Genomic DNA, 20,537 nt, shown 5'->3' on the forward strand with positions numbered 1-20,537 from the left:
CAGTGGGCTGTCTGGGAATGTGCTCTGGGGCCCCTGAGCATGAAAGGGCCCTCCAGAATTGGAGAAATAAAAATGTATAGATTTTTATTTCATGTCAGGCTCCACAGAAATATGACACAAAGCTTGAGCCATTTTCTTGATCTTGATTATTATACAATAATAATGTTTTTTTTAAATACAATTTTACACCTCACATGGACAGCGCACACACGAGGCGTAGCTCAGTATCTCCTCTCCTCATCCCTCTGTGTGTGCGAGTGTAACCGCAGCCTCAACAGCATGTTTGTGGGTCATCTAATCCTAAGCGGCGGGCGTTTTATGGCTGATGTCTCAGGCTGCAAGCCCGTGCGTAATGCAGCCTCCGAAGGCCTCTGCTCGGGCCACAAGCAACAGCGGTGAGAGCTGTGGCTTATCTTGTCTCTGAAAACCTTAGCATTACTCCCGTTATTTTCTGGTTCTGAAAGAAATGGGTGGAGAGAGACCCATCCTCCATTTTTCGCTGTTCAACAAATGTTGATTTGTCAAGTTGATTATATGTTGATTTATTGTGTGTAGTTGCCTACTTCACTTAGTGAGCCTTATTTTGAAACTTGCATTCAGCTGTGCTGTGTGATTACCTTAGGATGGCATTGTCGTAAGCCTATTCATAGTCAGACCTTTTGTGTTTAAAGTCAACGAGCAATTTGTTGTATTTTAGCAAATTACTGAAAGCAGCAGAAAGGCAGAACTGAGTGCACTTCAATATCTGTTTATTTATGCAAGTAATATCGCAATATTAAACAAAGTTATCGCATATTTAACTATTTACACTTTGCCAGCTTCTCTTATTCAGTTATGCAATATGTGAGAAGAAGTTTATCGAAATCATTTGTGGACCACCGAGTACATTTTCTTTCCCGAAAATTGCGAAAAATTACATGAAATGCAAACGTATGGTTTGCTGCAATTTAATTTAACATCGCTAAGTCTGCATATACGGCTTTTAGTTCATATGTACTGACAGCAGTATATATCTGGATGTGTGAGTGTTAACTGGAGGCAAACTGTATAGCTGTTCATAGGGAGAGAGAGAGAGCAAGCTTCATTAATAAAAGGAGGTCCCAGAAGCTGCGTGAGAGCCTGCTGGGCTGCTCTCCTGTAAAGTATGAGGGGACTCCCATGATGCTCTGAGGCTGAGCACAGGACTCAGGCTTATTCATTTTTATGAACTGCCTCCAAGCTAAGCAGGGAATGCCTGTGGATTGTGAAGATTTTTCAGCAACACGGCCGGCCAGTGTGCGTTCTGTGTTAGCATGTGTGGCGTGCCAGTCAGCGTGACGTTTATCATCTCTCCATGTCTGTGTGCGAGTCTCTTGTTGTGTCTCTGATCTTGCCCTGGTGTGTGTGGTGGTTCTCTTAGGAGTAAAGGTGGAGTCTGCTGTGCTGCGTGAGTTTGTGGCGGTGGCAAACGGGCCCAGGCGTGGCGTGCTGCTGTTTCCGGAGATCTGCATTATGGAGCTGAAGCTACTCTCCGCTGGCTCCCCAGACCTGGAGGTTCTGAGACATGTGTTTCACAGCCTGCTGGGTGCTGTACACGCCAACCACCGCAATGCTGCCCTGCTCTATGACCAGGTCGGACTGACCCCTTCTTCTTTCTACTACTCTTAACCGCCTGAGCAGTATGTGTGTGTCTTACTTTTCTCCTCAACTGTGCTCTGAGGAATATAATGACTGACCCTTTGTTCTGGTCTAACAGGGAGGAGTCAAAACCATCCTGTCTGGCTTTCACAACATCCTCAGCCAAACAGACCCCTCCTTTACAGGTTTGTTATATATTCTGGCTCATATTTATCTGACACTGTTGGATATTATTCATGTGTGACATTGGGTACACTCAGTTTGCTGCGTTCTTAAGATTGATTTTTTTCCTGCTGCTGACATTTTGACTGGGTCCTCAGGGTTCAAACAGCATACTCATTCTGAATAATTGTAGTTATTCCTGGGGAAATCTGTACCTAATGGATTGATTTTATATATAGAATTTGTGTTTATCTTATTTGGCATTGTAAGATATTGCCATGTGTCTTTTTCTTTAATTTATATTTTTTGTTGAGAGCAAAGCAGGCAGTGATGCTGTTTTGTGTTTTTTTTTTTTTTGCCTGTCGTGTTCTGGTGCATGCCCAAGTGAATGAAAACTGTTAACGTAATCTGCTCTTCGTGTGTCTACATTCAGATTGCCAGGCTGTGCTAGTGGAGCTGCTGGTTGCCATGGTGAGCCAGCGAATCACAGCAGAGGAACTGGCTCTATTGATTCGCCTCTTCTTGGAAAAGACCCCACCTACTGTAAATAGCAAACTCTATCAGTCACTCAGCCTTATGACCAGTTGCTGACAAGCATTTCAAATGAAATTATTTTTTAAAAGGAGTCCGACCATAGACTGTCTATAAAGAGAGTCCGACGCAGTCAGTCCACGTAAAACACACCGGGGCTACATTCACTTGCAGCTAACTTAAAGCTACATTGTGTAAGAATTTCTCCCATCTAGCGGTGAAATTGTATATGACAACCAACTGAATATTACTTTCTAGTCCCCCCCCCCCCCACACACACACACACACACACACACTCCGAGCGCGTTTAAACTCTTGCGGTGGCCAAACCCGAAATTAGCGACGACTTCGTCCGTGAGTGTTCCTTCCAGTGTAATAATAGTTTTACGTTATTTTGGTACCATTTCATCAGCTATCAGGTTCCCAAACATATGCTAATGTTAGGAAAGTATCAGTGCTCTCGTTATTCTGTATATTGTATGAGATTTATAGCGTAAGGCAATGTTTAGAGTGTAGGAGAGAAGCAACGGAGGATTGTGTTTCTGAATATATTTCTCTGAGCAGTATGAACAATGTCAATGAAACCGAAATTAGCTCTTAGTATCTCCATCGTTTACACGCAGCTGTTCTAGCTGTAGCTAGTCTGTGTTACAACTCCATTACAGGAGTTGTCTGCCAGGGAAATCACGACACATTTGATTACGTTTATGTTACAAGGTAGACAATCCTTTTTCATCATTGACGTGAGGAAAAGTATCATAGACGTTATTCTAGCGTTATGCACAACCATGCTATAGTTAGTCAAGCAAGTAGCAACTATAAAACTTCGAATTTACACAAATGGGCAGAATTACGAGAAGAAAGAGGGCAACTTTGGCGTCCCTTTTTAAAATCCTTGCTCCTTATGAGCTCTTTCCATCTTGGAAAAGCCACTCCAATATTAACTTTGGTCTTGTTGCTTTGCCTGTCGCGTTGTCGTTTTAATTCTCTTTTTAACTTCCTTGGCGCCTCTGTTACATGTCCTCGAGAATAGGCAAAATCCTCCAATTTACAACAGGCTTTCAAATCTGCCGGCAGTCGCAAGTAATCTTCGCCCCCTCCCTCCCTGGCATTCATCACGGTCAGTGCCACTGAGTGTAAAAGCGCAAAAGGCGGCGGTATGTCCCTCTTTGGCTAATGTATTTTAAAGATGGAGGCGCAACATGGTGGCCGTCATTCGAGCGACTCGCTCGTATGTATTCTGAATGATTCTAAATGGCAGATTCTACACGTACGAGAATACTTTGATTAGTTGGTGGAAGTAATTACACATGAATGAGCACATATTTGTGAAAGAACAAAGGGGTTTTTGCTAAGAATCAACAAAAAAAAATTACACAATGGAGCTTTAACGGTGATCAATGAGGGCAAAACAGCAAGTATCAACTATTTTAACCAAATATTCTCTGTCTAGCTGAGCTAAAAACACCGGATCTGCAGCACGTTACCATGTCGTTCATTACCGTTTGTAACCTGTAAGCTACCGCCAACGTGATCTTAACCTGTTCAATTTACTTTACCAGATATACGCGACTGTCCCGCTGTTATTACAGACGTGTGAACTAACCACAGACCTTTGCCTTGTGCAGGAAACACTGACGTATGAAATTGCCAATTATATTAATTTACTTTTTAATCGAAGATGCTGGAACGCCGTTCCGGCTCATTCCGGCCCACTTTAACCCCTGTTTGTAAGACACCCTTCCTGTCACACTCTCTTCTCACTTCTTGGTTCTTTAAATCTCATCAACACATACAGTAACACTCCCCTCGGCTTACTTTATTCTATATACAATTAACACCAATGGGTGCGGAACAGATGTGTTTCTACAACTTATTACCACAGATCTGTGTTTAATTGGTAGTCGGCAGCAGACATCATTAATAACCTGTGTTGAAGAAATGGGTTCCAAAAAGGGAAGAGAGGGGTTTATTTTTAACCATGTCAACAGAGTGACGTGAACTGTTTTCCGTCTATGAAAACGAGACATGTCAGTAACTACAGTGGCCACATAATTTTTTTTTTACTCTTTTTGTACTGCTACCCAGGGTTTTCTATTTTAAGAGTGTTTTTCTGCATTCTATCAAGACTCTTAGGGTTACCATAGGTTTAATGCTGAGCTGTTTTAGGGTGCTTTCACACCTACCTCATTTGGTCCGGACTTTCGGACTTTTCAGTTTGATCTGAACCAAAATTACAGGTCTGAAACCTCCCCCAGACCACGGTCCAGATCAAAAGACCAAATTTTGGTCCGATAAAAAGAGGTGGTCTCGGTCTGGACCAAACTGAACCATGGTCCGGTTCGTTTATAGTATGAAAGCATTTTTTGGATGGTTCGGACTTTCAGACCAAATACAAGAAGCTCTGGCAGGCTCTCCTTGTGTTACAAGACCGGGGAAGCTCCTTTAAGGAATAGTTCGGTGCTTACTGTGTAGGCTACATGAGAGAGTGTGTGACGGTGAATGTGCTCAGAGCAGACAGCTGTTGGCTATCAGAGCAGAGAATACATCAGCAGTTTATTTGTTAAGTGGTAGTTAATGTACAGTGTAGGTTTCCATTTGTCTCTGAATAAATGCTGCAGAAAGAAAGTTCCCGCGTCTTGCTTCTCAACATCACAACAAAACAAAAAGGGCAGCAGTCAGCTGAAAAAACTCCGACACAGAGAGAGAGGATACGAGAGGACGGGGAAGTCTGTCTACCAAACCAGTCAATTATAAGTATCTGGAGACGCAGCTCACGTATGTGATGACAGCAGGACGTAGTTTTGTCATGTATAGATCTTTAGTGCACTTGCATAACTGCAGTGTGAAACCAAAACTTAGCGGATCAAATGTATACAATGTAACAAAAACATGAACCTTGGTTCGGACTTTCAGGTGTGAAAACGCCCTTAATGGATCAGACTATGAAAGCAATTAAACTGTTCAGTAATGTGTGTATGTCATGTTTTTCTTTTTTTTTCTTCACTTAAGTTAGGGATCCAAAAATATCTTAATTGTAAATATGCAGAGTAAGTGCAAATCTATCAAGTGTTTTCTTTATCAAATCCAAAAAAAAAAAAAAAATCTTTCTCACTCCCCATTTACTTTGTCGCCTGCAGGAGATTTTACTTAAAGGCATCCTACAAATCGTAGAAGCCAACGTGAATATAGTACCTCTTCACTTCCTGACCTTTCCAATAAATGTTGGGGCTTCAACCCCAGGAGGGGTGTCCACTGGCTCCAGACCGAACGGTGCTGCTGGAGGGAAAAGTGTAGGTTTGCTCTGGAAGGGCAAACTGTCTCCTGGGCGCAGGGAGGGGGATACCGAGTACCGACCAAGTCACCTCCGTTCCTCTCCCTGGCACATTGCTCCTCTCCACTTGCCCCTGGTAGGGCAGAACTGCTGGCCCCACATGGCTAGTGGCTTCAGTGCATCTATGTGGCTGAGAGTGGCAGAGCAGGAAGAGAAGGATGGGGACAAAGACAAGGGTGAGACGCAGATCCTACACCAAGACCCTTTTTATGCCTTAAGTCCATAAATATGAACTGATTTTGAGATTCTTTCATCATTGTTTTCCAGAGGAGAGTGACCCGTCTGCAGCTGAGTCCCTCCATAGCTCCTCTCAGGCTAGGACGAGATTAGTAGAGGAAGGTCTCATTCATATTCTGTCCATGGGCTCCAAGGCACTGATGCTTCAAGTGTGGGCAGACTTCTCTACAGGCTCTCTCACGTTCAGGTGAGCTCCAGTGTAGACTACAGTCTCAAAGATATGTGACAAATGTGTTACTCTTTCTTAATCTAAATAATTGATGGACCTTGAAGGATTGTAATGTGCTGTTCCCTCAGGATTTGTATAGACCCAAACGATGAGATAAAAGCAGGGCTGCTTGCACAGGCAGATTCTGGTGGGGAACTACTCAGAGCAGGCCAATGGCAGCACCTCGGCCTCACTTACACCCAGCAGCCAGAGGGCAAGAAGAACATCCACGGCCGTGTGGTTGTCTGGGTGTGTGGCATCAGGTGAGGAACATTTAATAGCAAGAGTAATACTGTGGCAGTTTTTAGTTTTAAATCTGGTAAATGAGTGAACATTAACCTTCATTAAACACGCCCTCCGTTCCAGGAAATGTGAGGTTTCTTTGGAATACACCGTGCCAAGAAAGTCCAGTTTATCATCTGACAGCAACAAAACCTTCTGCATGTTGGGCCACTGTACGCCGTCCTCCGAGGAGCTGTTGAAGCAGGGTGGACGCTGGAGCATGGGCACTGTGCTTCTCTTTAATGGTAGGACCTCCTGTCTTCTTTATCCAACTGGAATCATGTGTCTGTAAGCTCTCTTTGACAATTAATCCCAGTCAGTCACACCTTTTATTGTCTTACTACATGCATAATGCAATCTGTTTTAATCCTTTTAAGATTATTTTTTGGGGGCTTTTCTGCCTTTAATTTGACAGCTAGGTGAGAAAGGGGGGGAAAGACATTCAGGAAATCGTCACAGGTCGGATTCGAACTCTGGACCTCTGCGTCGAGGCATAAACCTCTCAGTGTATGTGCGCCTGCTCTACCCACTGATCCAACCCGGCCACGATCCTTTATACAATTTGATCTGTTCCACCTCGGTGCTGCTCCCTGGTGGTACACGAATTACCAACTTCTCGCTAATAAGCATTATGTACTGTGAATATATACTGTGCATAAATGTACAGTAATGGTTTGTGGTGCAGTTATATTTTAAAACCAGTCTAGTGGCTGTAAAAGGCTGGTGTGATGTGGTGGGTGCTGTAGAGTCTCAGCATTCTCTCAGGAGGCTAACAGAATACTTCTCTAATTGACTGTGAATGGCTTGCCTTTCTGCGATCTCAACGTGTGAACCCAGCTGATGTCTTCAGACACGCATTAGCCTCTACGCTGCTGTAGGTAACAGTTTCTTCTTGGAAAAGAAGGACTGCGAGTTTCATGAAAACAAGAAATAAAACATCAAGGTGTCAAGGGTCTCGCTTTGCGTCACTCCATATGTTATTACTTTATGGGTTCTTTGTAATACTAGTACACAGGGGCGCCGCCAGGAATTTTGGGCCCCATGACAAAAAATCTAATTGGGCCCCCTCTGCGGAGCTGTTGTCACCACATCTCTAGGACCTAACTGTCCCATCAAAAGCTTTACATAACTCTAATTAGTAGATGTCGTTCCATAATTCAATCTAAATGAACGTATCAAACTGGATTATTTTAATATTGTCTGTATCTTACAGGCAGGCTCAGGTAAGCTACTCACTGTTTCCAACTGTCCAGCATCTAGTACAGACAGTAGGTTGTTGTTTTTTTATTTTATTTCATAATGATCATTATGTGAGAAAATAATTGTTATTAATGTGTTTGAATTTCTGTCATTAATAAATATTTCATTTTTTTTTTGTAATGGGAAAAAGAGCAAGAGAGACAGAGAAATCCCCACAGACTCCCTGCTATGATGCTAACTAGCATGTCATTGAACACAATGTTGCTCACCTTCTTCACTGGGACAGGGAGGGGCACAGTTAGGGGGAGACTGGGGTGCTGCTGACTCATCTGTAGTTAAGTCTGCTAAAGGGGCAGGGACAATGATTTAATATGAATATCTTGCTAAACGTTTCCCTGCACTGATTAAATGGTGATTAAATGTAGGCTAACACTAGTCTATAGCTAGCTAGCTTATTTCACTAGGGACATTAAGCCAACAGGTTAATACCACTCACAGACTATAGGCTACCCACCTTTCTTGGTGAAAAACTGGGTTACAGTTTGACACCCTTTCCTTTGTCTTTCTTCTCTCTCTTTTCTCTCTTTCATTTTTTGAAAACCAGATTTTGATTTAACGTTACTTGGTAACATTGTGGTCATTGTAGTTCTGGCGCATCTACTGACTGCAACTAAACACCGTCACTGAGTGTGCTGAGGCAGGACCAAACCATTTCATGCAGATACGGTGTATATATATATATATATATATATGGTTGGTCAATATGGATGTTTACTTTTTGGTCAATGGGGATATTTAACTTGTACTGCCAAAAACAAGTAAAAACAAAGAGATCATTAATTTTATTATTCTATTTGAAATATATATACTGAATGATGATGGTTTAATGATTTTATATTAGTTTTTACGTATTCTTTGGGGCCCCCTGTCAGTCACGGGCCCTTGGAATTGTCCAAACTTTCCCCCCCTATATGGCGCCCCTGCTAGTACAGTGCCTGTTGAAAGCGTGTGTGTGTGTGTGCGTGTGTGTGTGGAAAGAGAGAAAACGTAGCGGCGTTTTTTTTCCGTCAACGATATTGCGTGATATCACCGTCTCGTCTCTCGTGCGGTGTCCATGTAAGCAATCCACTGTTGCTCCGGGAAAGCGAAGAAACGTTTGGTTGTTAACGTTATATTCAGTAATCATGTAACGCAAAACAGTCAAAGCCGTTGAACCTCCCCCCCGATGCTGAAAGTTTTTTTGGTTTTAAATTGCTGCAGTCAACCTAGGGGAAAGACTGTTGCTATCCACTCGTGCTCCAGGAAAGTGAAGAAAAGTTAGTTTGGTCTATCCAGCAATGGTGGCGTCTGCCTGTGACGTGCAGGTTACCTTCCCCTCAAAGACAGACAGAAACACACACACACAAACATAGAGACGTCTCGCTTTATTAGATAAGATTAATCATTTACTTATGGGGTTAATTTAGGGTTCATGTTGGATGTCTTACAATTCTGTTTCCCAGCTTCCATAATAACAGCTGTGTTTGTCTCATTAGGAGAGTAATTGTAGCTCTGCCTCCATATTTCAGGATGCAGAATAGGATCTGAGGAGGCCTTCTACCTGTACACCAGTGGGCCTGACCTCACCTCGATCATGCCCTGCAAATATGGCAAACCCAGTGGGACAGTCTCCAAATTTGTCACTCTGGAAGGCCTAAAGTGTGAGCATGTACGAGAGCTTCTGATGAAAAATACAGATGTGGACACAACAGCTTTGGTTGTAAGTTCTTAACGTGAAGCATCCAAATCACAACACAAAAACATGCACTTGTAAAACATGAAATAGAAAAATAAACGTTTTATTGTCACCCAATTTCTGCATGTCAAAATGCAGATTGACACTGCTGTTGAACCTGTACTTTGTGATTCAAGTGCTCTGAAATTAAATCCCTCCTATGTCTTATTTATTGTTTCATTTCACGGTGTATGAGTAATGTGCTGTTCCAATTAGCTCTCATTAATGATACTGCACGGTAAGAAGTATTTTTTTTCCAAAATGGAAAAAGCTATTACAGTTAAGCTACAGCTATTTCGGCTGAAAATAAATGTTCTCCCAGTAATGGCTTTGTTGATAATAACTGCTGATAAAAAAAGAAGAGAAGGGAGTAAGTAAGTAAGAAGAATGAATGATTTTCTCTCTACATTTTTATAATTTCTGTTATGCTCTTACCAAATCTAATCCAGGTCTAAATCCATACAATAAATTGTAGCTCCAAACCAGCTGGCCTCCTTGCTTGGGTCTAATAGGATTTCAACAAAAAGTGCTATTAAATGTACTACAGTGAATACCTAAAACTGTAAATAATTAAAAGTTACAGGATGAAAGTTTTGCCTGAAAATGATTATTGTGTGGATTGTGTTTCTGTATAGGAGAGCTTGGCAGTGGTGTATGCTCCCAGCAGTCCTAGAGTATACACTATCTATGAGCCTGTAATCAGACTGAAGGGTCAGGCCAAGACGGTGGTCACCCAGCGGCCGTTCAGCTCCAAGGAAGTTCAGAGTGTTTCCCTGGAGACCAACTCCCTCAGAGCTCTGCTCCCCACTGAAACCCATGGCCTGCAGAGCGTCCTGCACAAAATCGGAGGAACAGGAAATTTTGTCTTCCTCTTTGCACAGGTAGGATGGGCCACATTTTTCATGGAGCACTAGCTTCGTCAGAGAGGTCATGAATCCCAGTTGTTGTGATATTTCTGGAATACTTTAGGTTTAGACGGATGTATTTCAGAGAGGGAAAAGTGACAGTTGGACTTAGTAAACCAGAAAACTTCAGTAAATTTGACGGATAAGTCACATCACAGCAATGTAGAAGAATGTGTATCATAACGTCACATATTGCATTAACTTCCGCTTAAGCTTGTCAGCTGTTCTTCTAATACTCCTTCGCAACTTTTTCGAGACGACAAACATCACAGTCATAAACACTCATTAATTGGATGTCATAGAAAAGAAAGATTTTTATTACTAAAATTATTTATAATAATTTTTGATTATCGAGTAATCATTTAAGTCATTTTTCAAGCAAAAATGCCAAACATGTAATGATTCCAGCTTCTGAAATTTGCTGCTTTTCCCTGTCTTAACATTATAGTAAATGTAATGTCTTCAACGTCACCTTGGGCTCCTGGAAATTATGGTTGGCATTTCTCACTGATTTCTGATGTTTTATAGACCAAACATCTAAATCACAGATTCACTAATTATGAAAATTATCATTAGTTGCAGAAACCCGTTTAATTTTGAAGTCTTTATGCTGCTTCATACTAATATTCATGACCAGCACTGCAAGGACATGTATTTCTAAGCCCAAAAGATTATTGACAAAGATTTAGTATTTTTTACAAGTATATTTAAGGCAAAAAAAAATGACCTCCTGTTTGAACTCTGTAATTAATCACGTCACTCCTCTGATGCTGACAATGTGACCTTATTAATTATGTCAGTTACAGGCCTCCTCCCTATGTAGGATAAGGGAAGTCATATTGGTTTTGTTGCACTTGTTACTACTTGCAAATATGGACCGTAGTTTGTCACTTATACAAAGTCTGATATTAGTTTGATATTAGGCTCGCTGTGTGCCTTTTGTGAAAACACAATAACTGTAGCAGGGACAGTGTGAAATAATGTTTTAGAACTCCATCTGCAGGCCTGCATTGTTCACATTCATGCATTTTTTTCCTTCTGTTCCTCTGTCCCTCATCTCTGGGTCTGCACTGTCCAGACAGTGGAGCTGAGTGACTGTGAGAAGACCCAGGCTCTGGCCCTGAGGGTGCTGCTGTCTTTGTCCAAGTTTAACCAACACCGCATCCATGAAATGGACTGTTACCATGGATACTCAATGATCCACCAGGTCCTCATCAAGTCCAAATGCATTGTGGGATATCATATGCTAAAAGTGAGTCACACCATGAACTCTTTGCTATCTTCTGTACCCACAACCTCTTTACCCACCACCTTTTTTTTTTACCATAAATCTGATCCAGCCCGACACACTGGTGCCTCTCTGAGCCGGTGTTGGTGACCCTGCTGTTACTTGACCCTCTGGCTGTGTCTGTAATTGATCTGTGTGATGGCTGTGTGCTGAATTGGATTCTGTCTGACTTGATGAAACACTGAGCTCCTGCAGAGTCACGCAGCCTCTCTGATTGCCTCTGTCACTTTAGGCTTCCACATACTGCAGTATATTGTATAGCACAGAACTGCGCTGATTAGTGACATTAATTATAATTAATATAGTGACTTAACCATTCCTATATTAAAATGAACATGCCGTGTTTTTTTTTTTCACTTGTACTTGTCTATTAATGCTGAAAAAACTGCTAGCTTCTATCTTACCTCAGTCTACCAGGGTCACAAAGGACTGTACGATGTATTTCCACTGCAGTGAAGCTGGTCACAAATGATAGACTGTGATCAATGCAGACAGGGAAGTTTAGGGAGTAAATGGTAGTGGTTTTGACGGAGTGATACGCAATCCAAAAAATGTAATGGAGAATTTATTTATTGACTCCTTGTGTCTGGGATTTTGCGCTGTAAGGTTGTTTCTGGAGAGAGTGATTATTAGAGAGCCATATTCTGTACTTCTAGACTTTACTGGATGGATGTTGCAGTGCACCCATCCTCATCCTGGGGGACGATGGGCAGTTCCGTTTGGACGCTGAGTCCATCGCTGTGGTGCAGGATATCGGGCTTCTCTCAGATGTCCTATTGGACTGGAAGATCTGGGCCAAGGCTGAGGTAAACACACATACATCACAGGATCAATCATTACATTACAGTACATTCCATGTTATTTAGCTGACGCTTTTATCCAAAGCGACTTACAATTGCTATATATGTTAGAGGTTGCACGCCTCTGGAGCAACTATGGGTTAAGTGTCTTGCTCAGGGACACATTGATTGATGTATCACAGTAGGAATTGAACCCAGATCTCCCACACCCAAGGCATGTGTCATCACCACCTAATTCACACCTCACTCATGTTTGTTTAGTAACAGGAGAGATAACACACTGTCTCACAAAATTAGACTAAACATGATGAAATATTATAAAATGTAATAAATGTAAGCACGCACAAGGATGACCAATCATATTTTTTTAACTAGGTGTTTACCATAAATTAACAAATAAGACAACAAATAAGTTATTAAAAGACATTCTTTTGTCTCTTTTCTTTTAGTCAAATATGAAGTAAAAGTACAGTAAGGATAAAAGTAGAAATTTAGCTCTAGATGAGCCAAACGTTTGTTCACGTTTCTAGTTTCCCAAGGTCTTTTTAATTTATCAGCATCTACTCCTGATGAAGGGAAGAAAGCTCAAAGCATAATCATCTAATGGAGGGCTGATAATAAATTCATACACGTCAGAGTCAGCTCTCACTGGTCACAATTTCATTTTTTAACCATGTTTTCACATAACATTTAAAAGTAATAAATTGGTTTAAACAAGTTTTCATGCCCTGACTAACCCACACATTTAGGGAGGAACACTAATGCACTGCTAATCATGCAGCCTGGTTGCTAAACTAAACTGTTTGCAAATTGTATTTTTTTTTTAAATCAGTTTCATATGTTTTGCATTCTGTGCAGCACTGTTTTACTTACTGCAGAGGAATAATGGTACGCTCAAGCCCATCATTAAATGATGAAGAACCAGATAATGTGTCTTCCTCTTCATTGCCATTCACTGTTTGTGTTGTTTCTGTCAGTGTGGAGTGTGGGAAACACTGCTTGCTGCCTTAGAGATCCTCATCAGGGTGCACCACCCTTATCAGGTCTATAACATCCGTCAGCTCCTCAAGGCTGAGGTAGTGCACCGCTTTCTGCTCACCTGCCAGGTGTTACAGGTAGGTCACATAGCTGCTGTAACAATAACCTTTATCCCTTCAGAGACTGTTACTGACCACATTATGTTTGTCTTAAGGAGCATCGGGACGAGCATCTGACTGCCATGCCGCAGGAAGTCTGTATGTCATTCGTCAAAATCATCCAGGAGGTACTCGGGTCTCCCCCAGACATGGACCTGCTTAAACTGATCTACAACTTCCTGCTGGCTGTCCACCCACCTACCAACACCTACGTCTGCCACACTCCATCCAGCTTCTACTTCTCACTACACATAGGTGAGGAAGCAGTGCAGTTGAAAGCAGCACATCTGTATCAAAGTGCCAATTAATGTAATGCACTGAGTTCCTTTGATGTCTCTTATTTTTCAGATGGGAAGCTGTACCAGGAGAAGGTGCAATCCATTATGTATCTGAGACACTCCAACAGTGGAGGAAAGTCTGCCAGCAGCTCTGTGGTGTCACTCTCCCCAACTGTCTTCACTGATGCTCCCTATGCAGGTACAGCTGTTTCATCTGTATTACTCCAAGCACTCCAAGGCATCCTTCACAGTGAATACAAGCCTTCAGTTTGTTGCTTTGGAAGGACATTATAAATAGGAAGATCAGCAGTGTTTTTATGAGTGTATGTGTGTCCCAGCAAGAACAATTTGTTTGAACATGTTTAGAGCTGTATCAGCCTTGTTTTCTCTCTGTGATTAATTCACAGTCATAGTCACCAGAGTTTTATTTTAAGTACCTAATGTAAACACCATTACTTCTAGGAAAAGCTGATGCATGTGGGTTAGCTCATTATGTGTTTGAAACTCCCTCTATTCTTTGTTTTTCTTTGCTTTCAAAAAGATTTAATCTAACTGTTGCTCTTAATAGTAGTTATTACAGAGCCCCGCTTTATTAAACATCTCATATGTCTTTCAAACTATGCCATTTTACATATTCTATCTGAGCCTTTATTGTTCTACTCAGTTATTCAATTATGAGCCTCTCTTGTCATCATAAGCCTGCTTTTTGAGTTATGTTCTTTTTATTTTGTTATAAAGCACCTTATGACTTTAGAAAAGGGCTGTATAAATGAAATACATTTGGCTTTGATACTTGCAACAATACATCCAAATTAAACAGAACTGACATTTTGTGCACTGGCACGCAGTTAAATGTTCAATGTTGTCAATGAACAGTGGTAGAGTAGAATCATCTTCGTCATCATGTTATTCATCACAGCCTCAAGTCTATCAATATTACTATTTGCACTGCAAGTGTCTGCATACAAATAAGGCCCTTTGCAGCCTTCCGGTAGAAGTCTAATAATTTACAAGTGCTGAATCATTTTGTTCTTTGTTCCAGGCCATGTCCACGGTCCTTCCCCTCAACATGGAGGTGATGATCAGTCGTTACGCCCACCCAGTCTGGCACCATCTCCGTACTCCTCCCCTCTACTGACACCTCGACTTGGACACGGTAGCTCAAATGAGGCAGGTGAGGGTGACGGGGTCTTCCTCCCCACACCGCAGGCTCTTGGCAGCACAGAGACACTCAAGAAGGGCGGAGGTGATGAGCAGCTCCTGAGCAGCTGTGAATCAGCCAAGACCATCTGTGAGTTTAAGGACATAGGTGAGGGAGGAGCCCTGCGCGCTCCTTCCATCAGCGTGGAGGAGGAGCGGGACGAGATGGCAGAGGTGGACAGCCTAGTAGACGGCAGCGTTGGGATGGCAGAGTCTGAGGACAGGTTTGACTGGGCCAGTGATGAGGTGCTGCGCCGCCCTGACAGCCTGAAAGGAATCCAGTCCTTCCAGAGGAGCCACAGCAACCTGGCCAGTCTGGGCCTGGCCTTCCCAGCTCCAAACGGCTCGTTGGCCATTGGCCGCTGGCCCAGTTCGGCGGACCGAGGCTCCATGCCTGAAGACTGGGAGAGCTACACCTACTCTCCTGGCTATGAGAGGGCGCACAGCAAGGCTGATTCCAATGAAAGGTATGCTGTAATTGTACCCTTTCACAAGGCATGCTTGTCACATACAGTATTATTGGATCTCAAGAAAATGCTCTCAGGATGTTCTACTGTGACTGAATGCTCAATATCGCTACTAATTATAATACTATTTAAGTCAGCCCACATTAAACCTTGGCCAATTTATAAATGACTTACAGTGAATACTGATGGTCTCTTTCAACATTTTATCTACATGTCCATGTGGGTTTTGTTCTGGTATAAAACGTTAGCACTCTGCTTGATAAAGAAGAGCTGTGTAGGGATTTGCATAATGTAAATACAGCATTTGATTATGGTAATAATCCTTAGCCAACTTTGGAATTAAAAATGATTTGTACTGCAATAACAGTTTAAGTTTATTTCTACCTGCCAGCCAACTGCTGTCTTAAGCCAATAGGAAATAATAATAAAAAAAATATTCTAGCTAATCCTGTTTTTTAACCAAAGATGTCTGACATTAAGACATCTGATTTGATTTGTTGAATAAGTTCAAGCTGTCCAGAAAACCTTTAAAAAATAAAGTATGAATGAAAATGGATGAGTTCAACAATGTATCTTTACTGATATACAACTAGTTGTTGTGTGTTCATTGACAAATAGCTTCTCTTCTGACTGTTTTAAGTTTAACACCGGGGTGCAAAATATTCACTCCCAGTGAATTTATATAGCACTGTGCTGTGTGCAGCATTATTTTAACAGAAATGTATCCGCTGAAAGACATTGACAACCTAATAGCTTTCTCAATTCTAGCTGTGCTGGTTTTGAAAATACCTCATTTGAACAGTCAGGCTCTTTACATAGTTTCATACACAATACACAACAACTGGCACTGCAAGACACTAACCTCAATAAATATTGTAAATAAATTAACATCCTTTATAACCTAAAATGATATTAGAATATACAGTATATATTTTCTGAAAATGTCATTTTGAGCACTGATAGAGGAAATTCGGCCAGCTGTTCATGCACAGTAATTCAGCACTAAAGTCTAAGCTGTGTTTCTCAGGTCCAGCACTGAGGACTGCCTGGTGCTGATCTGCTGTGGACTCTATGATCTTCTGCGGGGCATCTTGCTGCTGTTGCCTGACCTCATGCTTGAGGAGGTGATGGACAAGCTCATCCAGCCAGAGGCCCTCATTGTCCTGGTCAACCACTCGTCACCTCTCATCCAGCAAGGCGTCATGAAGGTTGGTTCACTATCCTCTTTGATGAGAAGCCGGTTGATCTGATTTAGAACCAGGAGTCAAACTTTACTGCAGTCATGATGCCGGTAGATAATGTACAATAGTATCTCCCAATGAGAAATGTTTTAGCTCATTACCATTCTTAAAAGTCACATTGACATATTTGTTTTACATCTTAGAGGAGCTATAGGCAGATTTTGTTGCCTTTTTTTTTTTTAACGGAGCCAGGCTAGCTGTTTCCTTCCGTTTCCAGTCTTTATGCTAAGCTAAGCTAACCGGATGCTGGCAGTATTTATCATAGAGACATGAGAGTGGTATCAGTCTTCTCATCTCACTCTCAGGCATGACAGAAAATAAGCACCCAAAAATGTCAAACTATTCCGTTAATCGTCTCTGTGTTATACATTTTATCCCCTGTGCCAGCGTGTTAGCAAAGTATCACAGTATATTGCCATTGTTAAGTGTAACCTTTTTGTTACCGCATATTATTTTGCCCCTCTCTCCTAGCTGCTAGATGCATATTTTAGCAGAGCCCTTAAGGAGCAGAAGGAGAGGTTTCTGAAGAACCACGGCTTCTCACTGCTGGCCAACCAGCTCTACATCCACCAGGGCAGTCAGGGGCTCCTCGAATGCTTCCTGGAGATGCTGTTTGGACGGCTGGTGGGCCTAGAGGAAGAGTGAGTCCAGGAACAATACACTTGTCAAGCCACATCGTCCAATGCTTTATCTTAGAACATTATGCATAGGATTGTCTAGTGTATGAATAAATGTGTTTGATGCACACATATTTATGCACGCTATACTATTTTTCTTTTGTGTATTTCTTTCCAGTCTGGACCTGGAGGAAATGGAAAATATCTCACCCTTTAGAAGGCGCTGTATCATCCCAGTGTTGGGTCTTATTGAGAACTCCCTTTATGAGAACTCCTTGGTGCACAACATCCTTTGTATGCTGCTGCAGCTCCTCAACGCCTGCCCCAAGCTGGCAGACATCCTGCTAGACCACGGGCTGCTCTACGTGCTCTTTAACACCCTCTCCACCCTCAATGGCATGGAGAATGGGTACGGTTGCCAGAACAGAGGACGATTCATTCAAACACCTCCATTGGTTCATGGGTTTTGTCTTGAACCTTTGAGCCATGAATTGAATCACTAATCCTCTCACGGTTCATTGATCTGGCATATACTAGTGGTAGACTCACAGCAGACCTGTGCTTCATATTGTCTTGCTTTTCTTTTCTTCCCTCTCTAGTATTCCCCTGAATGACTACAAGCTCCTGGTGTGTGACATCCAGCAGCTGTTAGTAGCTGTGACAATCCACTCGTGCAGCTCTTCAGGGTCCCAGTACTTTCGCATCATTGAAGACCTCATTACCTTGCTGGGTTTCATGCAGACTAGCAAGATGCGTCGCACACAGGGTGAGGGCTGGATTTCTGAAATTCAATACACATGCAAAATACATCAGTGTTGCCATCTACTATGCTCTGCAGTTCTGGATGATATCAAGCTGTCAGGCTCTACTGCAAAAAGAAACTGGGCTGTCACTTCATTATCTACAACTGCAGAGTGGAAACTCATTTCAGAAAAAAAAAATATAATTTGAGCTATATATCTCACATCTCCATCTTCCCACTAAATATTTTTCTCTCATTTTTTTCTTAAATTTGCTCTCTGGAAAGTATCTCTCCCATCTCTTACCCATTAGTGCTTATTTCTTTTCTATTTTTTGAAGTGATATAATCATTCTGTGATCACAGAAATATTACAAAGGCATTATGGCTCTGTACATGGCAGCCTTTGGTTGTTTGTCATTTTAGTAATTATTCTCGACTGTATTACTGCCCTCATTGGGCCAAATTGATAAATGCCACCAGTTTGTGATGAGGTGCGTGTTTGTGAGATTTGATCAATAGCATGATCAACTACCCCAAAGTGCTATGTAAGGATACATTTTCTTCCCTGTTTGTGGGTAAGTTTCATTGAGGAAAAAGGTTACCCAAGACTGAAAAGAAGAATTTAAAATCAGCTGATTAAAACATCACATATTTAGCAGTGTCTGTAGTCACATTAGTGAACCTGAAAAATGAAAAAATATTACATTGGTCGTGTCACAAATCAAGTTGTGCACGTGATTATTGCAGGAAGCTCATTGTCAGTCACTCTTTAGGAGCGTCAGGTTAACTTCTAACATGACAAAGTTCATTGTCTCTGATTGCTATTTTTTTCCCCAGAGATGGCTGTGGCTTTGCAGTTCCGTGTCCTCCAGTCAGCGATTGAGTTCATAAAGACGACAGCCAATCAGGAACCTCGGAAGCTGAGCAGCTCTGTTAATACGGCGAGCTCTCCACATCACGCCATCTATCAGAAGCGCAAGAGCATCGCGGGTGAGTATTTATAACTAATGCAACAGTAGAAATCTGGTGTGCAGTCAAGGTAGAATTGACTACCATGTGTTTTTCAGGCATTTCACTTCTCCACCCTCACCTGTCTGTTTATTGATCCTCTCCTCGTCCCCATCTGAAGGTTCCATTGCCATTAAGGATTCCATTATTCCCCGCATTCCCAGACAGCACTACTGCTCCTATGGCCAGATACCCCTCTCCCTTCCCTTCAGCTTCCTGTCCCAGGACTCCCCCCTCCCCTCCCTCTCTGGAGCTCCATCCTACATGCTCCACTGTGACGCAGGTAGCTCGGACTGCGGTCCACAGCGGAGAACATCCTCCCTGTCATGGAGCATGTTTCCCTTTTTTCGTGTCAACTCACCCGTGTGCCTGCATTCACCTCGGGTGAATTTGCGCAGTACCCTCGTGCGATACTGGTGCTTTTTGTGTGTGCATGTTTGAATGATTAACTATATCAGTGTCAAGCATTTTAGCACAGATGACACTTTGATTCATAAATCTTTATAATCTTCTCTGTGTTCACTGATTTATGAGGTATTTGCATAACATTACAATGAACTTGAAAGAAAAAAAAAAAAAGAAAAAAGAATGCTTATACTTGCTACCGTCATGTGCTCCCAATCCGTGTTGTCGCAACTGAGCACATACCAATATTGTGCTTGTAGGCCGGCGCCGATTCTCTCTGGCCCACACCGACTCTCTCTTGATGCGGATGCGCTCGGTAGCCAGTGATGAACTCAATCAGATGATGCAGAGGAGGATGAGCCAGGAAAACCCCATTCGTGCCAGTGAGACCGAGTTCATCCAACGGCTGCAGAGGCTTGTGGTTCTCGCTGTCAACAGACTCATTTACCACGGTAAAAAGAAACCTCTCCCACTTATCTATTTGAATCTTCTCTATTTCCCCCTTCACCTTACGTGAGCGTGAACCAAACTGGCTGTCTAATCCTGGTTCTGTTTGAATGTGTCTCTCATTACAGATGTGAGTCAGGACTTATTTGACCTGCTGAATATTCCCGACTCTCCTGACCAGCAGCTTTTCACACCAGATCCAGGTGATCAACCACAAGAGGAGAGTGGCTCCGCCTCGGTCCCACACTCTCCCACTCCCTTTACCCTGCCGCCTGCCAGCAAGAAGAGCTTTCAGAAAGACATCCTCAAACTCATGATGGATGGGATCAAAGTCAGCCTGGTATGACGACCCTGAGAGCCCTTAGCTGTAAAGAGCTAATTGCTGTATTATGAGACCTTGCGTTGATGGTTGTGATCTCACAGGGCAGCACGGGTCGAGGAGGTGTCCCACATCAGCAGTGGCGAAGGATCCTATGGTCGTGTCGGGACACTTTTCGGGTCCAAATTGGCCGCCTGCTTGTGCACACACTCAGCCCTGCACTTCCCCTGTCTGACAGGAAGGAGTCGCTGGAGTTTGTGTTTGATCCCAGACATCTGGATATCCTCAAGGAGAGCCTCAGCCCGGGTCTAGAGGTGAGTGTGAAAGAAATGCATCATA

The 20,537-nt window shown here is 42.5% G+C and overlaps 1 protein-coding gene across 6 annotated transcripts in view; it reads left to right on the plus strand.

Annotated features, from left to right (window-relative positions):
• lyst (lysosomal trafficking regulator) overlaps positions 1-20,537 on the plus strand; it is a 67,331-nt gene that overhangs the window by 34,638 nt on the left and 12,156 nt on the right. For 5 of the 6 annotated variants that reach the window (XM_078273574.1, XM_078273575.1, XM_078273577.1 and 2 more), the window contains 23 exons: positions 1,400-1,611; positions 1,736-1,802; positions 2,213-2,322; positions 5,451-5,820; positions 5,912-6,068; positions 6,179-6,352; positions 6,456-6,616; positions 9,140-9,330; positions 9,981-10,226; positions 11,329-11,502; positions 12,195-12,344; positions 13,316-13,453; positions 13,531-13,729; positions 13,823-13,951; positions 14,795-15,419; positions 16,447-16,627; positions 17,132-17,301; positions 17,456-17,686; positions 17,877-18,043; positions 18,857-19,009; positions 19,693-19,884; positions 20,008-20,219; positions 20,303-20,512. In XM_078273574.1, coding sequence (XP_078129700.1) covers positions 1,400-1,611; positions 1,736-1,802; positions 2,213-2,322; positions 5,451-5,820; positions 5,912-6,068; positions 6,179-6,352; positions 6,456-6,616; positions 9,140-9,330; positions 9,981-10,226; positions 11,329-11,502; positions 12,195-12,344; positions 13,316-13,453; positions 13,531-13,729; positions 13,823-13,951; positions 14,795-15,419; positions 16,447-16,627; positions 17,132-17,301; positions 17,456-17,686; positions 17,877-18,043; positions 18,857-19,009; positions 19,693-19,884; positions 20,008-20,219; positions 20,303-20,512 — 4,619 coding nt within the window. The remainder of the gene's footprint in view (positions 1-1,399; positions 1,612-1,735; positions 1,803-2,212; positions 2,323-5,450; positions 5,821-5,911; positions 6,069-6,178; positions 6,353-6,455; positions 6,617-9,139; positions 9,331-9,980; positions 10,227-11,328; positions 11,503-12,194; positions 12,345-13,315; positions 13,454-13,530; positions 13,730-13,822; positions 13,952-14,794; positions 15,420-16,446; positions 16,628-17,131; positions 17,302-17,455; positions 17,687-17,876; positions 18,044-18,856; positions 19,010-19,692; positions 19,885-20,007; positions 20,220-20,302; positions 20,513-20,537) is intronic. The other variant, XM_078273576.1, reaches the window with a different exon arrangement.

The sequence above is a fragment of the Sander vitreus genome, chromosome 17 (assembly GCF_031162955.1).
Source record: "Sander vitreus isolate 19-12246 chromosome 17, sanVit1, whole genome shotgun sequence".
In the NCBI taxonomy this organism is placed as follows: Eukaryota; Metazoa; Chordata; class Actinopteri; order Perciformes; family Percidae; genus Sander; species Sander vitreus.